Source organism: Megascapheus bottae, chromosome 19 (assembly GCF_031878675.1).
Source record: "Megascapheus bottae isolate mThoBot1 chromosome 19, mThoBot2.hap1, whole genome shotgun sequence".
NCBI lineage: Eukaryota > Metazoa > Chordata > Mammalia > Rodentia > Geomyidae > Megascapheus > Megascapheus bottae.
Genome location: NC_143527.1, coordinates 46,579,497 through 46,598,491, shown reverse-complemented (window position 1 = coordinate 46,598,491; position 18,995 = coordinate 46,579,497). Strand labels below are relative to the sequence as shown.

General features: G+C 43.5%; 1 protein-coding gene across 1 annotated transcript in view; it reads right to left on the bottom strand.

Moving 5' to 3' along the window:
* Piezo2 (piezo type mechanosensitive ion channel component 2) overlaps positions 1-10,419 on the bottom strand; it is a 367,270-nt gene extending 356,851 nt beyond the window's left edge. Inside the window, exon 1 of the mRNA XM_090353510.1 lies at positions 10,338-10,419. Coding sequence (XP_090209636.1) covers positions 10,338-10,401 — 64 coding nt within the window. The 5' untranslated portion in view covers positions 10,402-10,419. The remainder of the gene's footprint in view (positions 1-10,337) is intronic.
* Positions 10,420-18,995: the final 8,576 nt, after the last annotated feature.

The window sequence follows — 18,995 nt, the reverse complement described above, 5'->3', positions numbered from 1 at the left end:
GCCTAGGTCTACCATAAAAATCTGACTAGAACTGTACCTAGTTAGTACCATAAGGTTCAGACAATAGCTGAGATTTATTCCTTTCCCTTCTATGGAATAAACTTGAAAAGACCTCCTATCTTTGTTTGCAAAGCATAATCAAAATATTTTATACCCAATCAGAATGAGTGTATGTACGTATGTGCTGGTACTGGACTTGAACTCAGTGCCTGGGCATGATCCCTTAGCTTTATCAAGTAAGATTGGGAATGTTTTATCACTTGAGCCACACCTCTACTCTCAACTTTTTGGTGGTTAATTGGAGAACAGAGCCTTATTTTCCTTCATGAGCTGGCTTCAAACTGATTCTCAGATTTTAGCCTCCTTAAATAACTATGATTATAGGCAGTATTACAGGTGTGAGTCAAATTGTGTCTCATCCATTACACTGGTGCATCAAGAGGGTATTTTCTGAACACTTTTGTTTTGTGTGTTTGTTGTGATTGGGTTCAAACCTATGGCAAGCATTTTCCAACTGACCAAGAATCCCAGCCCTTAACTTCTGAGATAGTGTCTTGCTATGTAGGGGCCAAGGCTGGCCTTGAACTTGGAATCTTTTGGCTCAGCCTCCAAAGTTCTAAAATTGCAGACGTGTACTACTGTACCCAACTGAGAGTATTTTAGTGTGTGACAATGATTAGGGCTATTTCTGAACAGAATCCATGGAGAAGCTTAATTAAGAGGCATGTAGGTAGGCAGTGCTACCATGGGTGAAAAATACCATGTGTCCCACGTAACAGCAAAGTTGATGATGCTTTGAAAATAATTAGTAGGGAGATTTGTAGTTGCTCCTAACAATTTCTAAGAACCTAGGATTTCTGGAAAATACTAGCACACAAGAAATATAATGCAGAGGCTGGGAGTTTGGCTTAGTGGTAGAGTGCTTGCCTAGCATGCATGAAGACCTGGCTTTGATTCCTTGGTACCAAACTATAAAGAAAAATGGCAGAAGTGGCGCTATGGCTCAAGTGGTAGAGCTGTAGCCTTGAGAAAGCCAAGAACAGTGCTCCAGGCCCTGAGTTCAAGCCCCAGGACTCGCAAAACAAAAAAGAAGAAAAATAAATATACTACATTTTATGCCTACCTCACCCTATCTTTTCATAGGCTTGCAAAGGGATCTTGTCTCTCCTCATTCTAGGCGTGGAGAGGGGCAGGGGCAGAGTCTAGAATCCACAGGAGGCTCTCGCACCGGTGGGAAAGAGCCAGCAAACTGATGTTGGATAAGAATTTCACATTTACCAGCTAGACTTTGAGCTCCAAGGCCAACATTAGTCAGCACAAGCCTGGTATGCACAGGCTCTCATATGTATTTTGGAAAAGAAGAAAGGGGAAAAGGAAGGTGGGACCTTTGAGGTACAAGAAGTTGTACCTCCACAGCATTAACTAGAGCTAGAAGAGCATTTGGGATGCACTTCCCAACACACGTGAAGGGTCTATAATAGAATTCTGGAGCTAAGCTCTTCTTCATTCTGTAATGGCATTGATCAGGCTCAGTATTTATTCTAAGTCTCTTGGACTTAAGCATTTCTAAGGAAAATAGAGTAATCTTATTTGAAAAGGAAAGAAAGCCACAGAAGAAAGTGGCAAGATTCTTCATCTGGAGAGGGGCAGGTGGAGTCCTCTTGAGGGTCCATTTTGTCTTGTTTTGTTTTAGGCCAGTCTTGGGCTTGAACTCAGGGCTTGGATGCTGCCCCTGAACTTTATTTTTCATTTTTTTCTCAAGATTAGCACTCTACCACTTGAGCCACAGCTCAATTCCCTTCCTCGCTTCCTTCCTTCCTTCCTTCCTTCCTTCCTTCCTTCCTTCCTTCCTTCCTTCTTTCTTTCTTTCTTTGTATCGTGGTTGACTAGAAATAAGAGTCTCACAGATTTTCCTGCCAAGACTGACTTGGAACCACAATATTCAGCTGTCAGCCTCCCAAGTATCTATGACTAAAGGCATGAGCCACTGGCACCTGGCCCTGGAGAACAGTTTCTACAGTATAGGGCTCTTCCAATATCTCCTCCCCTAGGCTTTGCCCCAATTGCTTGATGGCTTGTGGGTGTGCCACCCTTGCTCTTTCCATTGGTCAAGCCAGCACCCAGGGCATTATTTGGAAGAAGCATTTGAGTAGGAGCCTGAGGCATCCTGATTCAATTGTATTTGAATAAGTCTATGCTCTCCTACAAGATCATTCAGTTAATGCTATAATATACTTTGGATTTCTATGCTCATAAACTATGGGTTGCAAAAACTCTTAATTTCTACAAAGATAAGCTCCAATAAAACAAAGCCAAATGTGACCATATATTTTGTTCTTCTTGTACTCATCAATGGTAAGCCACACTCTGGTAACTCCGTGCTAGGAGACCATACAGGAGAGTTTCCAAAATATCCAAACTGCAAAACCTAAACTAGAATGGCTCTCCTTTGTAACCAGTTGCTCTGGAAAAGCTTTACTCAATTAGCTGTATGAGGAGATAATCACTTTCCTTAGTAGTCTTTAACCCTTCTTCAAGGATGATGTAAGTCAGATGGTTAAGAGAATAGAACAATTCAAATGTAAATTTTCTGGTGTTTTGGTTATACACTTTCACATGAAAAAAGAAGGGGATGGGTAGAAAAAATTCAGAAGAAAAAATGAAAATGTTCCTTAATGTTTCAACACATGCATTGTATAGATGATATATTTAAGGAAAGAAGAGTTTCTGTTACTTGACCAAGTCACAGAGCGCATTATGAACAGGAATCACATTTGCTGTTAGACCTTCAGATCTGGCTCTTCAGAACTATTCCCAGTCAGTGCCATGTTCCAGTGGCAATGCTGAAACCAGATGCACTCAGCAGGAAGGTGGGCCTGGGGAAACCAGGAGGGAAGGAGCATGACAGCCAAATTGGGCACATCTGCATAGTTCATTGTGTTTTGGGTTCAAAGTGGCTAAGGTGTTAAGGCTCTGCATCCTTTCCTCTCTGTACTTGTGGTCCAAACTGCTGACCTAGAGGATCTGACCACAGGAGAAAACAGATCGATGGCTGTGGTTCCAGGGAGCTGAAAACATTTTTCTTAAAACCATATGCACATCCAGGATGCTTCTTCAGTCTGACTTTACAGCATCAAAGGGCTTTTCCTTCTTTACTTACTCAAGCAAATAAGAAGTATTCGTGGCAATACTGAGAAAATGATCATTTATGGAAGATACTGAGAGTATAAATTAGGTCACAGCAAATTGTACCAATAGTTAGGAGAAGGAAGATCTTCACTCTGCACTGAGATCTTCCAGAGAAAAACATTGAGTCTTAGTGCTTCAGTCAACTTGGAAACACTACCTTATAGCTTTTGGTGCATAGCTGAGCCATAATAATCACACACAATATTTCCTTTTTTAAAAAAAGCCCTACAATGCATGGAACTGGAAGCATAATTCAACTGGTAGAGTATCAGCCTCAAGTGAAAAAAGTCTACAAGAGTGTGAGGCTGTGCCCAAACCCCTGTATGACAAAACAAAAGCCTACAAGACAAAATCATATTTTATATGCTTACTATACGTTAGGAAGTTAATTCTAGGATCCATAATACTGAACACTGAACTTACAGGTCCATAGGCGTGAGAAGAATCCTATTATCAAGCACAGAACAGGGGCAAATATGAGCAAGGTGTCAGGTGGACACAAAGGGGACATTTCATATTGCCTAGGGAGGAGAATCTGAGGAGAAAATATGTTTCAGTTAATATGTTTCAATTTTCACATCATCTCAAAAATAACAGTCAACAATAACACAGAGACTTCCCAGTGTATCTAATTGTGGGGGGAAGCCAGATCAGGCTGTCCTCTGAAGAGTCTTAAGAATGGAATATCTGGGCCGGGAGTTTGGCCTAGTGGTAGAGTGCTTGCCTAGCATGCACGAAGACCTGGGTTCGACTCCTCGGTACCACATACATAGAAAAAGCTGGAAATGGTGCTGTTGGCTCAAGTGGTAGAGCTCTAGCCTTGAGAAAGTCCAAGGACAGTGCTCAGGCCCTGAGCTCAAGGTCAGGACTGGCAAAAAAAAATATTCAAAATCATTAAAAAGTGTTTTAAAAAAAAAGAATGGAATATCTGCCCATGCAAACATTGTCACTCTACATGAACAGGTCTTCAAACTACACACACATCATATTCAACAAATAACCATGTCTAACCTCTGAGTCTGGAGAAATAAAAGCTATTAGGGATCAAGTATTTATCATATGTTAGGTACAGCTCAAAGCCCTTGACATATTCTGCTATCTAAGCTCTGTAACACTGCTGAATGATGGTTAAGCATCAACTCTACACAGACGAAGTATGTCAAAAACAGTGAGCTTAAACCATATGGTCAAGGCCCACACAACTGCAGCACAGAGCCAAGATCTACAACCAAATAATTTAGCTTTACTTTATGAGGTAATACATTTTTCCCCTGGATTGTTACAGATGTTATGCAATCATGAGGAAGAAATAATATTTTGTGTTTGATTTCCTGCATATAGAGATGGCCCTAGAAAAGGTATTCACCTTTTTCTACTGAAGCTTATCTTGATGAGCTCTGGTTTTATTAATGGTAATCAGAGTTCTCCAATAAGATCTCTGGGCATCAAGATCATACATGTATCCATCATTTAAAAGGCTTCCCTTCAATTCACTTAAACACCTATCCTGTCCCAGCTAGCTAATAGAAAATAATATTAGTATATGTTTCTCAAGGAATGGAATGAGAAAAATAAAATAAATGCAAATGTGATTGACGATATAGTATATTCCTTCCCTCTGTCAAAGGGTTCCAGGTATAATGTTTGCTCAAATCTGTTCAGTGCTTTGGAGTTCTTTGATTCTGTTTTGGTGATTCAAGCTAGCCTTCTGCTTAATAGAGATCAAGTCAGAATTTAGTAGGTATCTATGCAATTTCATTTCTAGAAGGACCACAACTAATAAGCGAACAGCACAAATCTCTGTGAGTTGAGTTTAGAGTATTCTGATTAATTGCTTCGACTCCCAGTCAAGTTGGTGACCATGTCTACCTCACCTTTAGCAGCTTAATGCTGGCTCCCTGCTTTTTCTGTCTCCTGGGATTCAACTACTCCCCCGACTTCAGTTGGTGGCAACAGATCCTCATCTAACTTCTAACTATTTTACCGCCTTTGGTAGATTCTGACGCTCTCACAAATGTGCTTTCCATCACAGGTAAGATTCATATCCTTCTCAAGGAAGAAAACGGATCTAATATGATAAAGCCATTCCAGTCTCCCTGGACTTCTTCATACCTTCCTGCACTAGGTATCAGAGCTAAGCTTCGCACTGCAAAGTCATTTAATGTAGATCATCTTTTGGTCCATAGTTCAATCAGGTGAACAACCAACTGTTAAAATTCCTAGTAATCCCTAGCTGCAAATAGGACCTGGAAGCTCTACATCTGGCTCCACATTAATACAGTTAGCCTAGCCCTTCCATGATTGTCCCCCAACCTGAGTTCCTGTTCCCATACACAGTCTTCAAATTCGTGTCTGTATAAATTGGGAAAATGACATAGTCCTTTTGAAGTAAAGCATACCTCTTTATGGGTACAATTTTTACTTCCCCTTTATGGTCTACAAGGACGTAGGTCTGACTCTGAGTCTAGAAGCAGAGATGCGTGGCACAGTAAGTTCTGAGCAAGAAAAAACAGCAGTTTGTGAGGCTGAGTTGCCTTCATCTGTAGGTGGCAGAGACTGTCACTTGTATTCGATCATCTATTCTTGACAGGCAAATGCCACAGATGTAGCTGACTAAACATAGTATATACTCTTTATATGTGAGTATAATATATACCAGAATAAAGATCAGCTCACATCTGTAATTATAGCCACTCATGAGGCTGAGATATGAGGATCACCATTCAAAGGCAGACCAGGAGGGAAGTGCATGAGACTCTTATTTCCAACCAACTAGCCAAAAGCCAGAAGTGTAGTGCTGACTCAAGTAGTAAAGTGCCAGCCTTGAGTGAAAACTCTAGCCCTAGTACCTAGCCCTGAGTTCAAGCCCCAGTACTGGCACAGATATAAAAAAGGTATGTGGCAGATTCTTCTTCAACTAGGCAGATGGATAAAATTGGTTAGTTCAGTCTAAGGAGATACAGAGAGAAGTACTACAGGCAACTTGAAGGCTGTAACCTTGGAGTGAGGAAGAGGTAGTCCTGCTGCCTTTGCTTCCTCCATCCTTCAGCTTGAGGTGGACTTGACAAGAGCAGGTTTTGAACCACAGGGATTAGCCCTAACCCTGTAGAATAGCAGAGAAAGGACAGATCCATGAGACCCTCAGTGATGATAGCAGACCCACTGAAATTCACCTATCTCTCCACCTGTCAGGTGAGAGAATAAAGCTGATTTGGTGTGACCAAGTACCCTGAGAAACTTATACTGATAAGACTCAGAAAGAATAAAGTCATTGTTCCTTAGCACCAGCCGAAAGGGCAATCCACCAACTACAGGTAGCCTACTGGCTACAAGACAAAAACACAAGTTTGCATTGGTTTAAGTCAAAACATTGTATTTATGGTGGAAGAGACAGAAACGAACGGCCTGTTCTGACTGATAATCAGGCTGAGATGTGCTTGACCTCTGAGGAAAACCCTGGGACTCTTCCAATGAAGAATCACATCTGAAGGGCATTGAGCGGTGTGTAACATATCTGATGCACATGTGACAAAGATAATAAGAGGCTAAGAGGACAAAGAAGAGGCTCTAGGTCCCCCTTGCTGCAGTATGTATTACACATGGGGCCCATGCACTGCTGTGACTAAAGATAAGTTGGTGATGCCACACCCATAGTAGCAGCACTGGCCAGGACACAGGCCAGTCCCCCCTGGGGGACAGCAATGGCCACAAGACATATATGCAAGCTCAGGAGTAGAGGATGAGCTTTTTCCCTTGACCTAGAGCTTCTTTGAGTACATGAGAAAAGGCTATGGAGGAAGATCAGATGCTTGGCATTGTCCAAGTCAGATCTAAAGCAGGCTTCAGGATTGGAAGGGGAAAAAATAGAGGGGATAATTACCTTAGTTTGAGTCCCAGAAATCAATAACTTTCTAAGAAAGCAGTTAAAGTCTTAGCAAAACCTTCAGCCTCCAGATACTAACAATTTATACATAAGAGCCATGTTAAAAGGAAATGAATGTTGATTTAACCATGCTAGAGTGTATCTATTGAATACTACAACATATTATAGAAAGTTATTCCCTTTTCATATACTATGCACTTAAAATATCAGATTGGCTACCAAATAGTCATAGATAATTTTGGAGATGTTTAAGATTTCCACTGGTGATGCATATATGCTTGTCTGTTCATTGTAGATGGTCAATTAACATATTCCATTATAGTTTGTTTTTCAGCAATTAGGAGTCATGGAATGCCTGCATAGAAGAGGCCTGGTAATATTTAATATTGTTTCTTTAATTTCCTTCCCACCGAAAGGGGAGGGTGACAAAACTTTGGCACCAAATTAAGCACAGAAACAATTAATTTTAAACACCAATCATTGGGTGAAAAGACTAGAGCTTCTCTTCAGGACAATGTCAATATTGCTGTTAGAGCAATGGGTTTAAAGGAAATATATAGAAGCTTCTGTAAAGGCTTGGCTTTGAAGGCCGCCTTGCCCAGATACAAAAATAGATGGCTAAAATGCAAAATCGATTCTAATGGCAAGCAGATCACTGCACTCTTCGTGCCCAGGACATAAGGGAAACCTGAATATTTGATTTAGTAGCACCTTGGGAGTAGCCAGACCTGAACACCCTCCAGTAACCTTGAAAATCTCCACATCCTCTAGAGGAGAGTTAAGTGCTCAATGAGGCACCATCTCCCCACTCCTTTTTAAGCATGGTGATTAGAAGGCAGTACAAATCTTACAACTTGGCCATGCCCATGCCTCTGGTGTAACACTAGATGGAATCCATCTCCCCAGCAACTCTCCTCCTCCCACAGGGGCTCCAGCTCCTTTCTTTCCCCTAGCTGAAGCAACAGGTTCTGGGTTGAACTGGGGACACTTCTATCCTATAGTTCTACATACATACTCACACACTCACAATGTCTCATGCTCTCAAATACAAATGTACAGTCACATACACAAAACACACATGTAACACATTCTCCCACACCAAAGTCAGCGTTCTGGACCCATGAGATATGGGCTACAAAGGAAAGACTGGGACAGGTATGTGATCCAAAAACATTTTCCTGAAGCAGGCTGGGAGGGCTTTAACTATTCTGGCACCCCTGAGAGCTCAGCCACACCCAAGAAACTCTGGTTACACAGCTGGCTTTGCTCAGCATCCTCAGACCTTAGCCTGTCTATGGGCCACGCCTGCAGGCAGTGGGCACTGTGTGGGAACATGCCTCCACAGAAGAGGCTTGGGCAGACACGTGATGGAGCTGGGATCCACGACTTAGGGAAATGGCCCCTGCTCTGCCTAGTGCCCCATTCTGGAGCCAAGCTGCCATCCCATGCCAGATGCCCTCTTGTTTTATGGAGAGCAAAATCCCAGCAGTCTGAGGCTTTTGTATGTAGCAGCAAAGGCTCATCCAAGTATCTCAGCTGGGTCCCCTTGGCTGCAAAAACACTTATTCAAGGTGAGGCCAGCAGCAATCCCTGGGAGGATCCCTGAGAGGATTAAGATGGTGTGGTGACAACATGCCTCACTGGTCTAACAGTCACAGCCAGCCCCATAGAGAGGAAGAAGAGGAGGACAGGGGCATTGAAGGGAATGTGGGGAGGGGTGGCTAGAAAGGCCTTGATGGAGGAGGAGTTTAGCTTAGACCCTGCAGGCCACTCCCACAGGCCTCTCTACCACTGATGACCACAAATCAGCTTTCACACTAAAAGCCCTTTGTTAACAAATGCACTAGCCCTTTCCAATCAGTAAATGGAAAAGCCAAGTGCTGGCACGCGGTGATTGCTGAACAGTGACCCCACCTATGTATAACACACCTAAAAGCTCTTTTCAAAACCCATTTCCCAAGCAACAGGAAGAGAAAGGTCCACCTTGGCTTCTGGAAGCTGGCTTCTGAGGTACATATGAGCTAAAAATCCCTCGGGAAAAAAAAAAAGGTCCTGCCTAAAATCTCAAAATGCATTCTGCATTTGGAGGCTAGAAAGTGTGTGCCAGAAACTTCTCTCATCTATACATGGGGCCAGAAACTTCTCTCATCTATACATGACTATGAAACCATATCGGTAATTAGCATAGATCACTGAACACAGTACAACATGCTTCCATGCTAGAGCTCCAAGTTGCTTCCTCTAAGAAAACATGTACCACAGGTGTGAGGTTGAGCCATCCACTCTGACACATTAAATCTGGCCTTCAGTGAGAAGGTCATGTTCTCTTTATAAACCCAATTAATGTCAACTCATAGTGTTCTATTTTCAAGCTCTGGTAAGGAAAGAGGGAAAGCAAGGCTGTGTGGATATGTCTCATGTGGATCTGTCTTAAACTTAGGAGTGGGATTCAATGTAACCTGCACCAAGAAGAGATCCAGAAACTCCCATTCTCCTGCAATGTTGCCCAGGTCTTTATATTCCACTCCCACCACCTTCCCTTTTCAAAGCCTTGCCAGGCATGTAGAAACTGTGACATGCATTAGTGAACCAGTCTGAGGTCCTCTCTAGATTCTGGTTGGGCCCTTCTCGATTTTACCAATGTCTGACCAGAAGAGTGAGGATGGGTGACAAGAACTTGGTCAGTGCTATCTAGTTTCAGCCACCAGTTGTGTGGAGGTAAAGCAAAAGTCAGAAATTCAAGGCAGTTTTCTGACAATTTCCATTTCTGTTAGCCGGTCCCTCTTCATTATTATTATGATTATTATTACAATTATTGGCATTGTCCACTTCTTCTGACACTATTGCTGGACACAGGCTGCAGGAGGTGCCCTCTGGACCCGCTGGGGACACAAGGAAGGGACAGGGGCTCCAGGAAGATCCTAGAGTCCACAGGAACCGGGTGTCTATAACTGGTGTTCTTTATAGAACACTAAGGAAACTGCACGTGTGACAAAGTCCAACACAACAGTCTCCAATGTACGCCAGCCAGGTCTGACCAGTTGAGACCCTGATCCTGTGGCCCAGAGTGGGAAGTTGGGGATCCCAGCAGGGACGTGGGGGGATTGCACGCTTCTGAGGGCCCCAGCAATGGACCACACCTTGGGCCTCAGGAGGCAAATCTCTGAAGACAAAAGCCCTTAACTTTACTGTGAAGCCACCCCCCACCCCGCCCTGGCGCCCACCTCCCCTCCCCTGTCAGCCTCAGTGAGTTGGTCCCACTCACCTACTGCCAGGCAAATGGGCAGCAGCAGCCTGAAGACGAGCCCGCACACCACTTCCGAGGCCATGGCGTTGGTCCCAGGAGTGTAAGCAGAGGGGCGAGGCTCAAAGGTCCCTAGGGCCGGGGCTCCGGGCCCATGCCCACCTAGGGCCTCCTGCCGCTGGCGGCTGGCTGCCGCCGGGGCATCGCCTGGGCGGGCGCCGCGCCGTCCGCTCCGAGGGTGCGCTCGCTGGGCTCCGGGCTCACGAGGCTCCGGCCAGCCACCTCGCCAGGCGCCCAGCGCCCCGCGGCCGTCCCATCCAGGGTCCACCCAGCAGTCTGGCGGCGCTGGCCTCTTCAGGGCGTCCCGGGCGGAGGTGTGGCGGGGGTCCCCCGGGGGCGTCCCGGGCAGCGGCGCGAGGAAAGGGGGGTGCTCTCCTTTGGGTCCAGCTCTCGGGACGTCGTTCAGCGGCGGCGAGAATTGTCTAGACAGACCCCATCCGAAGCCGACGTGTGGAGGCTGCCCGGCCCCCGGCCGGGCCCCTCTGCCCGCGCGCCCTGGCGCTCGCTCTGCGGACCCTGGCTCCGGAGCCGCGCTGGTAACGGATCCCGGAGAGGAGGCGCAGCTCAGCCTCTGCGCCCCCCAGCTTCGGGCCGGAGAGAGAGCAGGACGGGAGCTGCCTGGGGCGCACCACCACCCCGGCAGCGCTGGGGCTCGCGCTCGCGGTCTGCGGGGGGCGCTGCGCGTCCGGTCCTCACCGTGAGGAACCGTGCGACCGAGGGCGGGAATGGACACGAAGGCGCATCCCGAGTGGGGCAGACGCCACCCCCCCCACACACACCCCGCCTGGACTTGATAAAGAAAACACACACGCGCACACACACACGCACACGCACGCCTTCCGGATGCCCAGCGCCAGCCGCGCGCCCCGCGCCGCCTCACAGCCCAGCCTGGGCGGCGCAGCCGGGGTTCCCCGCGGGCGCACACTTCTCCACCTTCAATGAAACTTAGGAAGCCCTCACAGGGAGACGGGCGTGTCCCCGGGCCAATGGGAGGGCGGCTTCGGGGCTGGTGCCGCTGAGCCCGCCCCCGTGCGCTGCGCCACGCCCACCCGCGCGGCCCGGCCAGCCTCTCCCGCCAGCCCGGCGGACGCGCTCCCGGGGCGCTGCGGGCTGGGCTTCCCGCGTCTCCTCTGTCCGTCCTGGCACCCTCGCCAGGCAGGCGGCGGCCGTGAACTCTCTCAAATGCAGGGAGTGGCTTCAGGCCCGAAGGATTAAAAGACACCAGCCAGACGTCAGTGTACTTAGCTAAGGGCTGAAACTACTTCATGGGTTGTCACTGCTGCTGCGAGGTCCGCAGATGACTACCTACTGGCTTGGAGGAAGAAAACTTGGAGTCGGATTTTATCAGGGACCTTTATCTCTACCTCGCCGGAGAAGTCTTCAACTCTGAACTAGGCTTGGGGTAACCTGGGGTCTTCCAGAATGAGCACAGATGGTTCCCCCGGGTGCCCCCTTGGCTCCTGGAGGAACGCTTGCGTTCTTGGAAAGAGAAAAACAAAACGGTATGATGGCATTGATCACAGTTTGCTTGTATTCTAGACAAGATCTAGAGAAATCGGGTTCTAGTTGGGAGACTCCAGTGTGCCAAGAGTGGAAGCCGTGGTGGAACTGACTCATGAACTCTTAGACCAAGAGAAATATGTATGACCTCGGGGTCTGTAGAGAGGACCGCTCCCACTCCATTTCCAGAGATGAGTGATGGAAAGCCTGCTCCATTGCGTGAGCACCCGCAGGCCGGGTTTAGATGGTTGAAAACCACGGAAGAAACTGTCAACGAAAGGAGAAAAACCTTAGTTCACTGGGTTAGCCCAACCACTTTAGCCATATGAAATTCTATTAGGGACTTGCTTTAAAAATATATATATATATATATATATATATATATATATATATATATAGTAAGCATCTAGCTTGAGCTCTGTTGCCTTTACAATTTCACTGCAAAACACAAAGAAATTTGAAAAGGTGACACATTACTTTTTAAAAAAAATATGAAGACTCAAAAAATTTGAAATCTTGTGAAGACTCACTGAAACTTAAGGTGGTATGGTATGACCCCAGCTCAAGACGTTTTGATAGCATGTGAATAAGCAAACACAATCAAGAACTCAAAAGGAGAGCCAGAACAGAGCAGAAAGGATAGGGCTTAAATCTGTGATTTTTGTGTTTCCTAGTGTAACTCAGCTTGGAGTCCCAACTAAGAGGAAAAGATGTGCTCTTCAATTATAACTAACACTGTGTCATTACAGAAATCTTGTTTTCTCTAAATATTTCCTAACAGATGGATAGTTTTCCTCATACTAACATCTGTCTAGACTTCTTCAAAATTACTGCCTTACATGCCAAGTAAAAAAGAGATGCATCCTAACAGACAGAAAGTCTTACTAAATGTATTTCCAGCTTTTTCTGACATTCTGGGTACCATTTGGCTATTCACGTTTCAGAGATTTTTAAAGCTAGATTTTAGTTTTGAGACTTCCAACGGGCAGATTTCAAGGAAAGTTTTCTGGACAGTGTCTAATCCAAGGTGTTCAATTCCTCCTCTATGTTGCAGTTACCTTGGGAGCTTTATAAAACTCCACATGCCCAGTCTCTGCCCTACTAGAAATCTTAATTTAATTGGTCTGGTACAGGTTCCTCAAACCTATAATATTTTTAAAGCTCTCAGGTGATTCTCAAGTATGTAGTCAGAATAGAAGATCTCTCACTGCTCTCATTCACATGTTACAACTCAGAAAACATTTCATTGGTATGATGGAACCTTATCTACCTTTCTCAAACGGACTTCCCATACCAGACTGCATGAAACCTTCTTATCATCAGCCAGTAGCCTTGTTTTGCAATGCTGTTTACCCACAATCCCCCAGACCCTGAGGGATCATGCCTAAGGTCTAGACAGCACTGTTTGCCAAGACTCACCAATCCACCAGCTTTTGAATGGCAGTGCCTAGTAACCTTTATCCACAAACTGAGTATCTCATACATGGATTCTGAAAGAACAAAGGAATTTAAAAACTCTTTGGGGTAACATAACCCCTGTACAATGTTCATATGCATATTATTTCTCTATCTGATACGTGATTATAGCAAATGACTACAAGTTTAGCACAAGGAATAAGTTAAACACCTCTGAATTTGCACTGAAAAAATATTGTATTTTATTTTTTATCTTTAAGTAGTTTAACAAAGAACTTGCCATTCAAAAATGAAGCTTGACCAATTTTACTTCTTTGATCATTACTGACAACTCCAGTGTCTCAGTTTCTTCATCTGAAAATATTATAAAGTGATCATATATGCCTAATGTGGAACACTACACATATAGAGATGATTTTCATAGTGCTTAGAAAGTCAGAGCAGATCACGTATTCATGGAATATTTATTTCTAAAATTATCATTATCATTACTGCATTAACATTGGAAAACAGGGACTATTCCTACGTTTATACACTTGTGAAGTACAGTAGCCTAATCTGCTACTCAAAAAAAAAGATACTTTGTTCCTAAGATGAACTTAAAATCTTAGCCCATTTGGGGTGATAGGCATAAAAATGTATATGGATTTCCTCTCACTCTTCAGCTTTATCTTTTCTAAACTCGGATTAGTGCAGCACTGATTGACAAAATCATTCAGAAAAGCTACCTTTAGGTTTCACAGATCACTAAGTCAGCAGGCTCTCCAGTCAATACTGGTTCCCTCCAGCACCAGGAAGAAGGTGATTCAGAATCTGGGGCTGGAGACAGCTCAATTATTTCAGCTTCAGATTTGAAAGAATTCTGTCTGTAGAATGCCTTCATGGCCCACTGCTGACTGAAGTGTCCTCAAGTTCAAATCCCTTCAGAACCCAGTAAGTATCCTCCTCTTTGTAGTCAAAGGGTATTTTAGAGGTTTCCCAACTGCTTCCTAAGAACCAGCAAAGAGATATTTATCAAGATGTAGTATACTCATAAATTGACATGTTAAACTGAAACCCTTTATAGAACTACTTGAAGACAGTAAAAATAAATACAAATGAAACCTGAACTAAAGCTCTCTTCCAACACATGTGCTCCAGTATATAATGTCCATTTCTGTCATCCCTTAACATTCACCCCTCTGGAGTTTTCATCAATTTATATCAAAACAAAAGTAATCCTTTCTTTATTCTGTGTACGTGGTACCGAGGAATAGAACCCGGGTTTTTCTGATTCCCTACAATCTTAGGCCATATGTCAATTATCCTCTCTAGCACAGCCCTAGTTTCTTTCAAAAGATCTGGGGGATAGAGATTGTCCCAAATGGTAACTTTACAAAAGAATGTCCCTTCCCTGGAATGGAAAGGTTTTCAAGCTGGCATTTTCTTCCTCCAGTGCTAGCTGCCAAAATCCATTGGCGCCATCCAGCCTGTGGACATGTAGCCAACTAGAAGAAAACATCTTTCAGCATCTGTGATGTGTGTTTTACTTACTAATAGAAAATTTAATATACATATTTCTATGTTTTTATTTTTAATTATTGTTGAATCATGATTCACAGTATTAAGTTGCAAATCCATTTTGTTAGGGGACCACACAATTTTGACTATTATATTTAAGAAAATGTAGAAGGCGAGTGGAAGCTTTCTTTTCATTAAGTTAATACTACTTATCTGTGGGTATTGTACCTACAGATTCGATCAGCCTTCAGTGTAAAATATTTTTAAAAACTAGCTTTGTGGGCCGGGAGTTTGGCCTAGTGGTTAAAGGGCTTGCCTAGCATGCATGAAGACCCAGGTTTGATTCCTCGGTACCACATACAAAAAAAAAAAGCCGGAAGTGGTGCTGAGGCTCAAGTGGTAGAGCTCTAGCCTTGAGAAAGTCCAAGGACAGTGCTCAGGCCCTGAGCTCAAGCCCAGGACTGGCAAAAAAAAAAAACAACTAGCTTTGTCTTGATACAAAAGGCCATATAGTAGGACACTAAATGAAAGGATCTCTAGGATATAGAAACATAAGCCATATAATGAATGATTATTGTTCTTAAGGTACTATCTCTCATCTCTTTTGCTGTCCCTTGGTTATCTCATATTGTTACAGTATCATACTTTGTTATTTGATGTATTGGATATATTTGTATTTGGTTATTTGAAATTGGATAGGGAAGGGGGGAAAAAAGATGAGGTGTGGGGGTGGGAGGAGGGTAATGGAGACCAAGACATGTGAAAGGGTATCAATGTATGGGAATTAATGCACCATCTATCTGGCAAATATCATGCAACCCTTCTATTAATTACAATAAAAAATAAATGAAAAAAACTAGCTTTGTCTGTAATGAACACATACTGATATTTTGTATGTCGTTATTCTGTAAGAAATGAAGTATGATAACTCCATAGAATTTGCATGATATTAGGTATTATTTATACTTTACAGATGCTTAGTTTATCTGTAAATACAGTACCTTTGCATAGGATTTACAACACCTGAGAATCTCAAAACCCATGGACTGCTTCTGTTGGTTGGTTGGTTGGTTGGTTTTTATAATTCCACTTCTGGGGCTTGAGCTCATGGCCTGAAAGCTGTCCCTGAGCTTCTTTTTTGCTCAAGGCTAGGACTTTACTGCTTAACTGTAGCTCCATCTTTGATTAATTGCAGGTAAGAGTCTCATAGACTTTCTGCCTGGACTGGCTTCCAACTGTGCTCCTCAGATTTCAGCCTCCTGAGTCACTAGGCTTATAGACATGAGCCACTGCTGACCAGCCTCTGATTACTTGTTAACACTACCAATATAAGATCCAGTATTTTCAAGATCCTGACATTTTAAGGATCTATACAATTTCTAATAATTTGTAGAAGATATAATCTCATTAGAATTCTGCTTTTACAAAACTATGAAATCTTTCCTGGAGAATCAACAATGACATTCTTTGTCACTGACACCTGGCTTTTACATGTAATCTTCCTGCTGGGCACATTAAATTTACACTATATCCTTAACCTCAATTTGGGAGTTATAACACAGATCCTGACGCTAGGCAGACTGCTGATTCTGCTGATTCTGTGACTGCTCTTCAAGAACAATGACAAATAATCTTTCCAATTAGATGGCAGACTTTGAGGACATAGGTGAAATTTCATTTAGAAAGTGTACTTCAAGGCAAAGTATTATTTGTAAGTGAATTTTATTCTGCTTGTATGTTTCCATCACACACACACACACACACACACACACACACACACACACACACACTCCCGCCAGTAGCTACATATGAAAAAAAATGAAAGTGTAGATTTGTATTTATTTTTCCCAAGCTCAAACCACAGGAGAAGAGGTGATGAGCTTGTGATGAGGAGGAGGCTCTGTGGAAGTTAATGACTTGCCTTGGGCACCATAGGTACCCAGGTGGCCAATACTAAAACATAGAAAATTTCATTCATTATTTACTGTCAACCTCATATGCAGATTTTTGTCTTGGGGATTGGCTAGCTACACTCTATTTATTTGCTCCTACAGCATTTAAAGAAGCTGCTGATTTTAACATCCCATTGTCTGGAAGTGTTTATTGAACTCCGAGAAAAGTTTCACAGAAGGATACTGAAATCACGGACTATGCAATGTACTCATTCTAAGAAAGTTACTCCAGGGCCAGCAGTTTGGCCTAGTGGTAGAGTGTTTGCCTAGCGTGCGCAGAGTCAGGTTCAATTCCTCAGTACCACATACACAGAAAAGGCTGGAAGTGGTGCTGTGGCTCATGTGGTAGAGCTCTAGTCTTGAGGAAAGCCCAAGGACAATGCTCAAGCCCTGAGTTCAAACTCTAGGACTAGCAAAAAAAAGTTACTCAAACAAAACAGATTACATTTCTTTCTTTTCTTATTTACAACCTCTGAAACCAGAAAGTTGACTTATGATGTCCTATCAGATACTTAATAGTTAATGCATATATGTTTTAGAATAATTAGGATTCCCATTGTTTTTTTTTCCTAAAATCATCTGGATCTCTTCAACAGATGTTACTATTCTCTGTAAACTTTGGTGATTTTCATTCATTGCTTTTCTTGCGAGATTTCAGATGCATGTAAGCATGTGATTGTGGAGACTGGGAACTATTTCTAATTATTCAATAGGCTGACATTAGCCTACAATTAGGACAACTGGATCTGAGTCAGTGACCAGAGTCAGCAGGAGTGAAGCTTATTTCACTTATTCTCCTGCAGTGCCACCTTTTGGCTAAAAGTATCTAAAAAATACAAGTAAGGTTCAGAAAGCCTGCAATTAGGCATCATCAGCAAACATCAACAGCAGGCAGGACTGACACAGGTAGCTTCGGTAAAATGGGGTTGATTAAGGACAAACAGGCACTCATTCAATATGTACAAATAATACTAAATAACACATGCGCTCAAAGAACTACAAAGCTGAAACCAGTGGGCTATGTCTATAATTCTAGTTGCTACTCAAGAGGTTAAGATCTAAGGATGATAGTTCAAAGGCACACCAAGCAGGAAAGTCAATTAGACTCTTACATCCAATGAACCACCAGAAAAATCAAAGCAAGAATTGGGGGTGTGGATAATATGGTAGAATGTAAGCCTTGAGCAAAAAGTCAAGGGACAGAACCTAGGACCTGAGTTCAAGCTCCAGTATCAACACACACACACACACACACACACACACACACACACACACACACACACACGAGAGAGAGAGAGAGAGAGAGAGAGAGAGAGAGAGAGAGAGAGAGAGAGAGAGAGAGAGAGAGAGAGAGAGGGAGGGAGAGAGAGAGACAGACAGACAGACAGACAGACAGACAGACAGACAGACAGACAGAGACAGAGACAGGCATAGAGCAGTAGGTGACATTATGGGATATACCATAAACGATTAGCATACAATTAGCCTAAGTTCCTCTGGAAGAGCCAAAGGAAAACAGAGTCCTTGAGAAAACTGTGATTCTTAAGTCTCCTAAGGTTAAAAGAGATTCATTAGAACATTAGCTCCACAAAGGCATGGCTGTGTTCTGTGTTATATTCCTAGGGCCAAGAACAGGTCGAAGTCTACAATAGGCACATTAAAATATTTGTTAAATAAATAAAAGAGGCAAGGAAAGAAGGGAAAGCAGGTCACATATGTCCTGATTTGCGCAAAGACATGGCATGTTGAAAGAATTCTATTTCCCACCTGGAGGTTCAATACAGCTTAATGTGTTTGATCATGGAGTTTCCACTTTGTAGCCTAGTATCTTTTATATTAGGTTGGAATGATAATAAGCTCTTACTAGGCATATGCAGAATAGTCAATACAGGCAGGCATGCTCAAAGAATAGAGTCTCAACTGGAATCCTTTACAGTGCTGCTGTCTACAGTAGACATGTGAGTTAGTCATGTTCATTTAAAGGAGCTCATGGGACACTGTAATCCACTGTGAAGCTATGTGTGTTTGTTTTGTTTTGTTTTGTTTTTGCCTGTCCTGGGGCTTGGGCTCAGGGCCTAAGCACTGTCCTTGGGCTTTTCCTCAAGGCTGAAGTTTTACCACTGGAGCTACAGAACCACTTCTGGCTTTCTTTTTCTATAAACGTGGTTGGTACCAAGGGATCGAACCTGGGTCTTGATGCATGTTAGGCAAGCACTCTACCACTAGGCTAAACTCCCAGACCTAATTGTTT